Source organism: Lutra lutra, chromosome 11, assembly GCF_902655055.1.
Source record: "Lutra lutra chromosome 11, mLutLut1.2, whole genome shotgun sequence".
Lineage (NCBI taxonomy): Eukaryota > Metazoa > Chordata > Mammalia > Carnivora > Mustelidae > Lutra > Lutra lutra.
The window spans coordinates 103,786,363-103,799,563 of record NC_062288.1 but is presented as its reverse complement, the minus strand read 5'-3'; the positions used below and the strand labels follow the sequence as shown (position 1 = coordinate 103,799,563).

General features: G+C 45.7%; 1 protein-coding gene across 1 annotated transcript in view; it reads left to right on the top strand.

Moving 5' to 3' along the window:
• Positions 1–13,201, top strand: part of KMT2C (lysine methyltransferase 2C) — a 272,603-nt gene that overhangs the window by 242,575 nt on the left and 16,827 nt on the right. The window contains 6 exon segments of the mRNA XM_047695954.1: positions 1,502–3,190; positions 7,676–7,888; positions 10,220–10,361; positions 10,510–10,657; positions 12,080–12,258; positions 12,435–12,571. Of these exon segments, the coding sequence (XP_047551910.1) occupies positions 1,502–3,190; positions 7,676–7,888; positions 10,220–10,361; positions 10,510–10,657; positions 12,080–12,258; positions 12,435–12,571 (2,508 nt within the window).

Sequence of the window (13,201 nt, the reverse complement as noted above, 5' to 3'; positions counted from 1 at the left end):
GGGGGGGAAGCAGGCTCACTGCTGAGCAGAGAGCCCGATGCGGGGCTCGATCCCAGGACCCTGAGATCATGACCTGAGCTGAAGGTAGAGGCTTAACCCACTGAGCTACTCAGGTGCCCTGATCCAAGTGTTAATAGTAGAAAAGGAGGAATCTAGGGTAGACTGACGTAATAAACTTGGAGTGCTGCCAGTATACCAAACACTCGGGTAAACACCTTCCCATACATTGTCTTACTAACCTTCTCTCCAACTTTCTGAAGAAGCTGGTATTTTCACCATTTTACACAAGAGTCTCTTGAGTGATCACAGTGGTGGGTGACATGTAGGCTTCTAGCTGATTACCGGGGTAGGGTTTTTTTGGCTCAGATGTCTCCTCTCCAAGCGATAGCTACCACAATTACGTACCAACAGTAAGGTGACTGTAATATAAACCCTGTTGTCTAAAACTAGGACAGTTCTGGAATGAGACCGTTCTTTCTAAATTTACTCTGTGGGTCCATGTTTGTTGCAAGTAAAGTTCTTTTAATGATAGGTATTTCTTATAAAGTAATTTCAGCACTTTTATTGCCTCTGGTGTCTTTCTGTAAATTCCTCATCGTGAGAGCCTGGCTTTTGCGTATCCATGGATCAAATCCTATTTAGAAGCTAATACTGTCCTCGGAAAATGGAACACATTGTCTGTGTATAGTTGCCACCAATCCAGTGCAATCTCATTAAGATAAGCAACTGATAACATGTTTAAAAGTATTTTAAAATGTCATGGGAAAGGTGTGGATGACCCCCTTTCTGTATTCCTAATACTGTTCTGGGTACTTTTTGTGTACTCCCTGTTGCTTCCCCAGTCCCGTGGTAATTCCTCAGTTCCAGCCAGGCACCTGGTCAGGAAGGAAGAAAGAGTTATACAGCTGCGGGAGACCCAGAAAAACTGTTATGTGAGGAGAACATGCTAGTCTGTTTGAGAAACTGAAGAAAATAAGCTTAAAAACATGAGAACTGCTGGGCTCAGTGTCCCTATGTAATAGGCATCCTGGGTAGCACCAGGTATCACGTACCCCCTTTGGAGGACACGGGTTGCATCTTTATTGAGACTGGTCCGTAGCATCTGGAACATCGTGATGGTGTAAGGGTTTTTGGAATGTATTAATGGACACAAGTCAGTCATCATATTAGTAGCCGATTAGAACTTTTCAAAATATTACCTCAGAGGTTTTTTTTTAGAAGTTACAATTTGAGTATGTGATCCCTTAAATTGGAAGAGTTCCACCAATGCAGCCTTTCTGACGCGGGGCAGGATCACATACTCAAATTGTAACTTCTAAAAAATACTCTGAGGCAATGTTGATCCAGTTTTTTTGTGATTTTGGCCACTGCCTAAACAATAAAATACTTCTGCCTCTGCAAGATGTGCTTTATACATAACCCCACCGTAGGCGCCAGCCAGCGATCGCATTTGACCCTGCGGTGTAGATACACGAGTAAGCCTGATTTCCTGTGCTTCCAGATCCGCAAGCAGCAGAAGGAGCACGCCGAGCTGATCGAGGACTACCGCATCAAACAGCAGCAGCAGCAGCAGCAGCAGCAGTGCGCGATGGCCCCACCTCCCGTGATGCCGGGCATCCAGCCGCAGCCGCCGCTCGTCCCGGGCGCTGCCCCGCCTGCGCTGAGCCAGCCCGGCTTCCCCATGGTGCCACAGCCGCTGCCACACGCAGCGGTCATTTCGGGCCATGCTAGTCCTGCTAGAATGCCTGGCTTGCCGGGGTGGCCGCCTCCCAGTGCTGCTGCCCACCTGCCCCTTAATCCTGTGAGGATGCAGCCTCCCGTCGCCCAGTTACCAGTAAGAACTTGCACACCGGCCCCGGGGACGGCGCCCGGTGCGAATCCACAGAGTGGACCGCCACCGCGGGTAGAGTTTGATGACAATAACCCATTCAGTGAAAGCTTCCAGGAACGGGAACGGAAGGAACGTTTACGAGAACAGCAGGAAAGACAACGAATCCAGCTCATGCAAGAGGTAGACAGGCAGAGAGCTCTCCAGCAGGGCGGGGGGATGCAGCCTCACGGCCCACTGCGCTCCCAGATGCCGTTCTACGGTTCCGACCTGCCTTGCGACTTCCCCCCGCCTCCCAGGCCCCATCAGCAGTCCCCACAGCACCAACAGCAAATGGGGCCGGGCTCACAGCAGCAGAGTATGCAGCCGGGACCCATTAACTCCCCTCCCACACAGACTTTCCTGCAAACTACTGAGCGAAGGCAGGTAGGACCGCCCGTCTTCGTTCCTGATTCACCCTCAGTCCCTGGTGGAAGCCCGAATTTCCATTCTGTCAAGCAGGTGCACGGAGGGCTTCCCGGGGCCGGCTTCCCCCAGTCCCCCGTGAGGCCTCCGTTCCCACCTGCCCTCCCTGCGGCCCCTGCGGTGGCTAACAGCAGTCTCCCTTGTGGCCAAGACCCTGCCACCACCCATGGACAGAGTTACCCGGGGTCGGCCCAGTCTCTCATCCAGTTGTATTCCGACATAATCCCCGAAGAAAAAGGGAAAAAGAAAAGAACAAGAAAGAAGAAGAAAGACGAGGATGTGGAATCCACCAGGGCGCCGTCCACCCCCCACTCCGACATAACAGCCCCACCGACCCCGAGTGTCTCAGAAACTACCTCCACGCCCACGGTGAGCACGCCCAGCGAGCCGCCGCCGCAGCCCGACCTGGACTCGGCCGAGCCCGGCCGCCCGTCGACTCCGGGCACAGCGGCCGGCCAGCAGGGCGTGGAGTTGGAAAGCAAGCTGCCCCACAGTGACTTACCGCAGGGAACCCCAAATCCGCAGACGTGCGCCAACCCGGAGGCAGAGAAGCTCTCCGTGGAACCCCCTGCCCCTGCCGAGGAGGCCACACCAGGGTCGGCTCAGCCGCTGCAGCAGTGTCCGGGCCAGGACGGGCCTGAGCCGGGGGAGCAGACAGGGAGGAAGGCCGAGCAGAGAGTGGTGGCCGGGCCCGTCTCCTCGGGGCAGAGTCCTCCCCGGTCTGCTGGGGCCCCTGCTGCCCAGGGAGAGCCGGGCAATGAACTTCTGAAACATCTGCTGAAAAATAAGAAATCCTCATCCCTGTTGAGTCAGAAACCTGAAGGCAGCTTTTGTTCTGAAGAAGACTGCACAAAGGATAACAAACCAGTTGAGGGACAGAACCCAGTCGAAGGATTGGTAAGTGTGCTCCCTGAAGCCCACAACGCCCCGTTCGCTGTTTGTTTTTGTTCTAGCCGCAGACGATTGGTGCCAACCACGATACTAATTTCAACAAGGCTTTGCAACTTTTTACTCTAAAAGATAAACTTTAATTTTGTTGTTTTCACTTCTGAGGAGCCCATGTTTTGACTCCCACCCATAAACCATATTAAGTAATAATTTGCTTGCTTTTTATTCAGAAATCAAAGACGTGTATTAGTAATGCATTTCATATGTAACCTGTGCCTGTCAGCTGACGGTCACTGCATTGAGATGATCTAACTAACTGAAGCAAAAAGTGAACGTCTGTGTATCTTTATTGCAAATAAGTATGCAATTTCCATTAACATCTTCGGAATGCAGAGGATAGCTCTGCACCCGTTCATACCCATGGGGACTCTCAGGGCTCTTGGGATAACCCGTTTTGGGACTCGATTGTGTTACAATGTATTAATACTTAATTTTATACAAATGGAATCTTACACTATTTTAAGTTACTATTTTATCTTTATAGTTTCCCATGTATCACTGTTCTGCCCTTTTTAGCGTACAAAACACTGAGTTTGCCTTTTTTTTTTTTTTTTTTTTAATGGATGAAGAGGTACTTCGTAAATATACCTATACAGGATTCCATGCCCTGCATTTCCTTGAACTGCCTTAAGCTCTCAGCCAGGCTGGGTTTCCTGGGTTGCAGGAGCTGGTCTGTCTGCTCCTGTGCTCTCGCTTCCTTGCCGTCCAGAAGCCGCAGTGCTGTTGCTGCTTTGTTCATAAAGCTTTCCCTGTAGCGCTTCTCACTGGGATTTGACAATTTTCATTTCTTTTTTTTTTTTTTTAATAAAGATTTTATTTATTTATTTGACAGAGAGAGAGATCCCAAGCAGGCAGAGAGAGAGGAAGGGAGCCTGCTTCCTCTCTGCTGAGCAGAGAGCCCGATGCGGGGCTCGATCCCAGGACCCTGGGATCATGACCTGAGCTAAAGGTAGAGGCTTTAAACCACTGAGCCACCCAGGCGCCCCTGCAATTTTCATTTCTTAATTGAATGGGCTGAAGTGGTACATTTTGTTCAGATTTTCATTTTTAAGGTTGTTAATGAAGCCATTCTTGTAGCAAGTGTTCTTACTCTGTTTTCTCTTATTTGTGTGTTTGACCATTTTGTAGAGTTTGGCTGCTGCCAAACCACTTTCTCCACTGCGTCCCGCCCCCTAGGAACACCTCACTGCTTACAATCCCCTTGAAGGCCTTTCTGAGTTCACCTTTCCACATGGGGCCATTGCAGCTGTTTCTGCAGTCGCTGTCCTTTCTTTTTCACATCTCGCCAATGTTTTCTTTTCTTTTACAACTCAGTTCTAGAATCATCTTCCCTAGACCTTTCTCAGCTCAGCCATTCTCAGATGTGCCAGTGCACATGTGCTCACATAGCAGTCTTTGGAATACCACTGCCACAGCTTCTTGAAGGGCGGAGGCTACGTCTTGAGGACCTTTGTATTCTCCGTACTTAGTACAGTATTAGCACATAAGTACTCAGTGTGTGGGATTGAAGTCTTAGTACTGATGATTATCTTATATAGAGAGGATGTTACGATAGAAAAAGGAGTGAGATCACTTGTAGATGTATACATGTTTGGACTGTGTCACATATTCCCATATCCGTTTAGGAGGGTGGCACGGAGTCGGGTGCCTTATTACTAAGGGTGATGGTGCCTTACTATATCCCAGGTAGGTGTCCTATGCTGAGCAATTGCTGAGCTGTCATTTAGTCATATGGCAGGAGCACTTATTACCCCCAGGCAAAATTACTGTGGCAGTAGTTGGATAGACCAAGTTTTCGTCCATGCTGAGTCTGCTTATTCACATGTGCGTTGGGGTTAGGAGAAGAGCACCTTCCTGATTGCTGTGCAGTGAGTGAGTGGTAGGGCCTTCCTGGGAGGTTTATGAGGTTCCTCCTCAGCCTGTATTAAGTTCATGTGTCATCACTTACCAGGAGGATGGTCTGGGCATCTTCGGTCCTTTCTGTACCTTGATTTCCTCATCTGTACACAGCGGGAGTAGTAGTATTCCCTATTATGTAGGGTTGCTGCAAGGATTAGCAGTTAAAACACATTCTGCTGGTAATGTCTGGAAAAGGTACATACCTTTGACCTACTGATTACAAATTGAGGAATCTGGCATAGGAATATAAAATTCTAAAATATGCAAAGATGCAACCTCATGCATAGCTAATGTTCTATTAACGGAGAAAAAAATGAGAGAATTTCAGAGAAAGTAAGTTTAGTACAGTAGTTACTGAATAAATTATTGTTTCTTTAAGCTATATCTGAATGAGGTTTTTTTTTTTTTCCTGTTTTTTTTGTTGCAGCCTCTAAAATTTATGCTATATAAGGATGTTTAATGTCATGGGAAACAATGTGTCAGGCCACTAAAATAAAAGAATACAAAGTGTGTCCATTGTGTTTTAACACAATGTATGTAGGCATAGGTAACAGACTGAACACAGATACATTAAAATGTTAACTTTTTATCTCAGGCAGATGTTTGGATGATTTTTTAACCTTTGTGCTCTCCTGTCATTAGAAGTATTCTTTGAAATGTGATGACTGCTTTTTACGGTAATTGTGAGGATTAGAGATAATGTCTGCAGTGCACTTAAAATGCTTGACCCAAACGTACTTAATAAACAACTACATTATTAATCTCTTATAACCCAATAAGAAATTCTTAGGTCCTTGATACTCAAAGGACAGCCCTTGGGGATCAGTAGCATTGAGCTTACCTGGGGACTTCTTAAGAAATGCAGAATGTTATTCTGCAGCACAGACTTACCAATCAGAATGTGTTCTTTAATAAGAGCCACGGTGATTCTTATGCATATGAATATGGAGAGGGGCAGAATTTGAATATATCAGCATCACCTAAAGGGCCTATTGAAACACAGGGCGCTGGGTCTCACTCCTAGAGTTTCTCATTCAGGAGGTCTGGAGTGGGACCAGGGAAGATGCATCTCTGACCCGCCCCACCCAGGTGGTACTGCTTTTGCTGCTCTGGGACTGCTTTTTGAGAACCATTATCTTGTCCTGGGATGGGTAGTCTGAGCCTGCTTGGACGTTTTACCCTTTCTTTTTGAGCTTAGAATGGCTTTTACATTTTCAAATGGCTGAAAAAAAAATCTAAGGAGTAATATTTCACAACATGTGAACATTATATGAAATTCAAGTTCAGTGTCCATGAATTTAAAGGTTCATTGGACCACGGCCACACTCGTTCTCTGCTGAGTGCTCTGCCTGGGCAGAAAGTTGAGTGGTTACGACAGGTACTGTATGGACTGCAGAGCCTGAAATGTTACTGTTAGGCTGTTTACAGAAAAAAATGTTGCCATGCGTTGTCCAAGCCATTTAGAATAAAACCGGAAACTGTAATCATCAAGCCTTCAAAGATTCAGTGCAGAGTACATCAAAATACATGTAGCAACTCTAGTTACCTATCTAGCAAAGTATAACCGTAACATTTAAAAACAATGGCCCCTAAAAATATTTCCATATTTTTAGGTATTGACAGCAGTACCTTCTAGAACCTCTTCAAGGACTGGTTTATTCTCACTTCTTCTTAGCTATTAAGTAAAGAGAAATGTTTAAATAAGGGGGGGGGGCACTCATTTGCTAGCATATGTGTAGCCTCATGGACTTTAAGTATAGAGCCGTTATTACCCAGTCACATTTGTGACCGTGAGCTAATTTGAATGACCAGCGTTGTTTGTTTTTACTGATCCAAGGCTAGCTGTTCCTCTCAGCGAAGGTGCGTAGGCTATGGACACACCTTGTTATTTCACCCATTCCTCCTTTTTTTTTTTTTTTTTAAAGATTTTATTTATTTATTTGACAGAGAGAGATCACAAGCAGACGGAGAGGCAGGCAGAGAGAGAGAGAGGGAAGCAGGATCTCTGCCGAGCAGAGAACCCGATACGGGACTCGATCCCAGGACCCCGAGATCATGACCTGAGCCGAAGGCAGTGGCTTAACCCACTGAGCCACCCAGGCGCCCCCTATTTCACCCATTCCTAATGGAAACCCAAAAGAACTCCCCAGGACCTTGGTGCAGGGGCTGTCATGGGCATCTGGCGAAGAGCACACCTTCCTTGCAGTCTCTAGAGAGCAGGACCAGGGAGCTCCGGTCTACACTGGCACCCGGTGGTCCCGCCTGAGGAGTAATGCTTGCTCTGAGAGGGAGAGTAGCCACATTAAGAATTCTGGTCTTTCTGCAAGCTTTGCAGCTTACCAACTTCTGTACTTGAGAACAGTGTTTGAAAAGGGGATGATCATTCAGAAAACAGACTGTAAGAGTCCACTGCCTTTCCTCGACTCGTAGTACCTGTTAGGAAGGTGTGTCATAGGATGGGACTGGACGGGCATGAACTGCAGGGGCCGGCACGCACATAGTCCACTTACCTCTTGACCTTTCCAATTACATTAGCGAACTTTGGGGGCTCCAGTGCAAGGTGGTTTTGGATGTGGCAACAACCACTTGGCAAAAACAGATGGAGGAAGTGAAACCAAGAAACCTCGAAGCAAACGGACTCAGAGGACAGGGGAGAAGGCTGCACCTCGCTCCAAGAAAAGGAAGAAGGATGAAGAGGAGAAACTAGCGATGTACGCCACCGCCGACACCTTCACCCACCTGAAGCAGGTGAGTCGCTCCCAGCAGCTCCTTTAAAAGTCAAGTGAGGCGTCAAATGCATTTTCAACCCTGTTAAGCTGAAATTTTCTCTTTATCACCATATTTCCTAAGTAAAGTAATTATAAAGATAAATGATGTCTCAACAAGGAGTCTAGTAAATTTCCTGATTGCGAGCAAAACCGCACCATATCCTATTGGCACCCGAAAATGGCAGTAAGACAGATGGATTGGTAGGTGACGGTCAGGATTTACTTGTGGTCAGAAGGAGCAGCCTCAGCACCAAGAGAAACTGTCTGTGTTACTTGTGACTCTGGATGCAAGGAAATGCAGCTGCCAGTCTCCCCGCAGTAAACTCTGTTCTTACACCTTTGTGGTTGTCACAGAAGGTGGGAGACAGCCACTAAGAGTGCCACTGGGGGTACCTGGCCTCCCTTCACACCCCAATTCTTGCTGAGCAAAGATAAGGAACATGTTTTTCTTGTTAGATGCCTGGTAGCATCCCTTTAAGACAGACGAGAGTAAAGCTCATTTTAAAATATATCCTAGAGATTCTGTGGTCTCTCTCACTCACTTACTCTAGCATTTTGATACTCGAAATTTTTAAGTCTTGTTTTTGTCAAGCCTTATTGGACTAAGTTGCCTTGGGTCTTAGAAAAGTTGCGAAACGCTCTGTTTTGTTGACCGTGTACATTACTCTTCAATGTGTTTTTTAATAGCAGCTCTCTCTGCTCCCTCTAATGGAACCAATCATTGGAGTGAACTTTGCGCACTTTCTTCCTTATGGCAGTGGCCAATTTAATAGTGGGAGCCGACTTCTAGGAACTTTTGGCAGTGCTACCCTTGAAGGGGTTTCGGATTACTATTCTCAGTTGATCTACAAGGTATGTTTCTTCGCCAAGGTCTTACCTTGCTTCCTCTTTGGATACCATATCAGAATTGGGAGAGCTTGTCTTGTTTTTCCATCTAATCTTCGAAGTTTCATTTAAACTTTATTAGTTCAGCTAAAAGGTGAAAATTTCACTGGATGAAGAGTTTCTAACATAAATATTTATAATTTTTTATAGGTAAGAATACAAATAGTGAAGAACATCCCTTATGTATTTCCATGGTAGAGAAAATACCTGTTTTCCTATAACCTTTATTAACTCTTTAAAAGGAATCCAAATACATAGTAAATAGAAAAAAAGATGTAGTTAGCAATTTTCCCTGAAAAATGAAATGAAAAAAATTGAAAAGTGTATTTTGTCTAATGATTTAGGTAATAATTACAACTAGACAGTAATTCTTAAACTAAAATACCAAACTAACTCAAATTTATCTTTTGGGGTTACTGTTTTAGCAACATTTTATAATAGCCTTATTTAGACATTCTTACTTCACATCTGACTTACGTAAAATGATCTTTTTGCAAAAATATTGGAGAGTATCATCAGTTTTCTGGAGGGCTTCTCTTCTTACTTTAGTATTAAAGTCATTCTCTTGTGATGCTCCATTTATTATCACTGTCGGCTTTTCTCTTCAGTTAGAACCTGTCCTCACTCTTGTAAATGCCTTCTCTTCTGATGCAAGCTATTCTCCAACACACCTTCATTACCTTCATGAAATCCCAGATCTTTGCAAGATTTGTGATTTCACCTTACACTCGATTCTCACGGTATTATTGGTAGATTCCAACAATCCCTGAGAGACGGACCAATCAATGAACAATGACAAATCGATGACATGCTAAGCAGAGAGAAGTGTTTGGAGGGGACTCCCGTTTGTTAATGAGTCAGCCATTTCTGTGTTATTGCTGAGACTTTCGCATCTTACAGAGAGAGGTTTTGGACAGTCCAGATTCTAATATTGAGGCTATGAGTTGTAATGATAGGATTAGGACCACAAATTCTCAAGGTTTTTTTGTTTTTTGTTTTTTGTTTCTTTTAATGGACCTGGGGCGTATCTTAATTAGAATTGAATAATGGAGTTCTTGAGAACGTTCTACAATTTACTGGTGGAATTTTAAAGCTGTCTTTCACTGGCTATAACAATGAAATTTGAAAAGAGATGTATAGAACAGAATAATGTAACTTTGGTTCTTAATTTCAAGTACTCAAGCTGGGCAGAGTAAGCAAATGGCTAATTGGTCCATATAAGCCCAAGTATTTCTCCCACCAAAAAACCTCCTCACCTTGTCCATTTATTTTTCTTCTTGGTGTTCATTTAGGAATGAAGATGCGTCTTGATGACATTTCTGTAGCCTTGCTTCCATGTGCTAAAAATTCACAGAACTAAGTTTTAGCAAGGTCATGGCATATTTGCTCTGTAGCATATAATTTAAAATTTTTTGGTCTCCTGCAGCAGAATAATTTAAGTAATCCTCCAACACCCCCTGCCTCTCTTCCTCCTACACCACCTCCTATGGCTTGTCAGAAGATGGCAAATGGTTTTGCGACAACTGAAGAACTTGCTGGAAGAGCTGGCGTATTAATGAGCCATGAAGGTATGACCATACAGCTCTTGAGTCGTACACCTTTGAGGAGTGTGCCTTTCCCAGCTGTGTATGGTGAAAAGGCAGTCAAGTCGTGACATTCTCCCCCATGTATCCGTTTTGACTAAATCTGGTTTTGGTTGTGTTTTCGCTTTTCCAGTTACCAAAAGTCTAGGACCTAAACCATTTCAGCTGCCGTTCAGAGCCCAGGATGACTTGTTGGCCAGGGCTATCGCTCAAGGCCCCAAGACAGTGGATGTTCCAGCTTCCCTGCCAACACCTCCTCATAATAATCAAGAAGAATTAAGGTAGATGTTCTTTTTCTTGCATTTTTTTAGTTATTTCATTTTTAAAAAAATATGTATATAGCGTGTCTGTACGGATTGCAGGGATAGCATGTAAAAACATTTAAGGGGTGAAAATTTGAATGGTTTTCTTTAGGACTTAGTTTATAAACCATTCTGACTATTAAAAGTAATTAGTTTGTACATTTTTCAGTTCTTAGATGGTTTAGGAAGTTCAACATGTAAATGGACATTAAGGCAGTGGGAGTCTGTATGCAAAATATCTCAGAGATCATTGTCACTTACTGATGTTTGCAGATGTCTGAAATCAAAGGGCAGCAGTCACAGATCCTGGAGAATGCCTTTGGGGAGGAGGATTTAAGGACTGGCCCATCCAGTTTTGTACTTCTTTTTGTTAGCTCTTTAGACCCAAGACTCTGACTGGGGAGAAACCGCTTCCCTTAGTAGGTAACCACACCCCACCTCGTTAGGTCTAGGAAAGGTTCTCATGTACTTCGTCAGGTGATTCTCCTTTGGCTAATCGGGTAACTACCCTCTGCTCGGTGAGACATCATGTAGATTAAGTCCCTGACTCCACCAAGGAGACAACTGTGGGCCAAAAAGACGTTCCTCTTCCAGATTTAGAATCCAGTCTCCCTGCTCTCTTCTGCATCGTGCTGCTGGAACTTGCTAGATCCATGAACGGGGGCAGTTATGTGCATGTGTTGTGCCCTAGGGTAGGGCACTGTTTCACAGGGACCCATCTGGAAGCTGAAGCCACTCTTGGGTCTCCTCATAATGCTACTGCTCAGATTCTCTCCACATAACGGTGTCTCTTTTTGGGGGTGCTGGGAGACCCCAGGTTTGGGGGTACCCTACAGCAGTGGCTTGACACCATACTTGCTCCCTGACCTCAGTCACCCTAGTTAACCTCTAGATTCTTGGGCTAGACTATTCTCTTCTTCTTTCCACTGTACTTGATCAATTAGGAAAAATAAAGGCCTATGAAGCTCTAATGACAAAGTTTTCCCCACATAGTCTCTACGAGCAGCAGCCCAGCGGGCTCTGCGGGTGTGCCCGTGGGGGTGTGCGAGATGGCTCTTTCCTTTTCTGGCTGCAGACTGTTCTGTAGTCTCAGGGATCTGGAACTAGCCACAGGTGTGAGTATCATCCTTCTGCTGTGTGGTAATCTGAACGTCTTCTTTCTTGGCAAGTCTTTACACTTTGATGTTGAAATTCATTAAATTGCTTCATAGTTGGATGTCTTTCTCGGGTCTTTTTCCGAGAGATTTCTTGTTTGGCCCCGAACCTGTTCTTTGGCTTCTTACATCATTGCCGTTGTCCAGGGGAACCTCAGAGTCCCTCTAGTAGACAGGGCTGGGTCATGCAGGAAGCCCCATGGGTGGACTTGCCCATGGCGACATGTAATCTGTGTTCTTCTCTCAGAATACAGGATCATGGTGGTGATCGGGACACTCCTGACAGTTTTGTTCCCTCGTCCTCCCCTGAGAGTGTGGTTGGGATGGAAGTGAGCAGATACCCAGATTTGTCCTTGGTCAAAGAGGAGCCTCCAGAGCCTGTGCCATCGCCCATTATTCCGATTCTCCCTAGCAGTGCTGGGAAAGGTACAGAACGTTCTCCGTGAAAGTACTTGTCACTACAGTCTGCTGGTTTATTGACGTTCATGTTTTGATTTTGAAAAGCCATTAACACTCCATAATCTTTCCTTTCTCCGTACTTTCCTTCTTCCCTTCCTTCTTTCCCTCTCTCCTTCCTTCCTTCTTTTTTCCCCCCACTTAAGGTTTGGAATCGAGAAGGAATGACATCAAAGCTGAGCCAGGCACTTTATTTTTCACACCACCTTTTGGTTCATCCCCAAACGGTCCCAGATCGGGTCTTATATCTGTGGCAATAACCCTGCATCCTACGGCTGCTGAGGTAAAGATGAAATTGCTTTTTAACATTATAAACTGTCCACGTTCTTACGGGGCGTCAGGCGGCTTAGAGCGAGACATGCACAGCAGGGTCTTGGTGGGCAGAAGCCCCCAGAGCGAGGACGAGCGGTCAGGTATCCGGGCTGCTTCTGAGACCCTGAATGAGCGTCACATGGCTCTCCGCGGAGGCCGGGGCAAAATGAAGCTCGTGTTCTCGTGTTCTTATTAAAGCATGTGTCCTTCAGAGAGAAACCTCTTGAGAACTACACATAGAAAATGGAGCCGTGAGAAAGAACTTGGTCGACACTCAGTTTTACAGGAGTAGTGCGAATGTCCAGGTAGCAGCTGCCCCTATCAAATGCTAATAAATTCCTGAGAATTTTTTTCTGTTTTGGTTCGGTGAGGATGTTGGCCCCCACACTACGATCCAGTGATAGGACATTTTGGCCGTCGGTACAGCTTAGCCCGGTGGGGGGTGGGGGGGGGACAGCGCTCTGTCCTGCACTGGACGAAGTCCACTCGAGGCAGTTTCTGCCCAGCGGTGAGACCTAGGTTTCCCTCCCTCCTGCAGCGGCGACCGTACCTCGAATACTTGAACGCTCATGCAAATGTGTCACGTTAATTGGGATCCCTG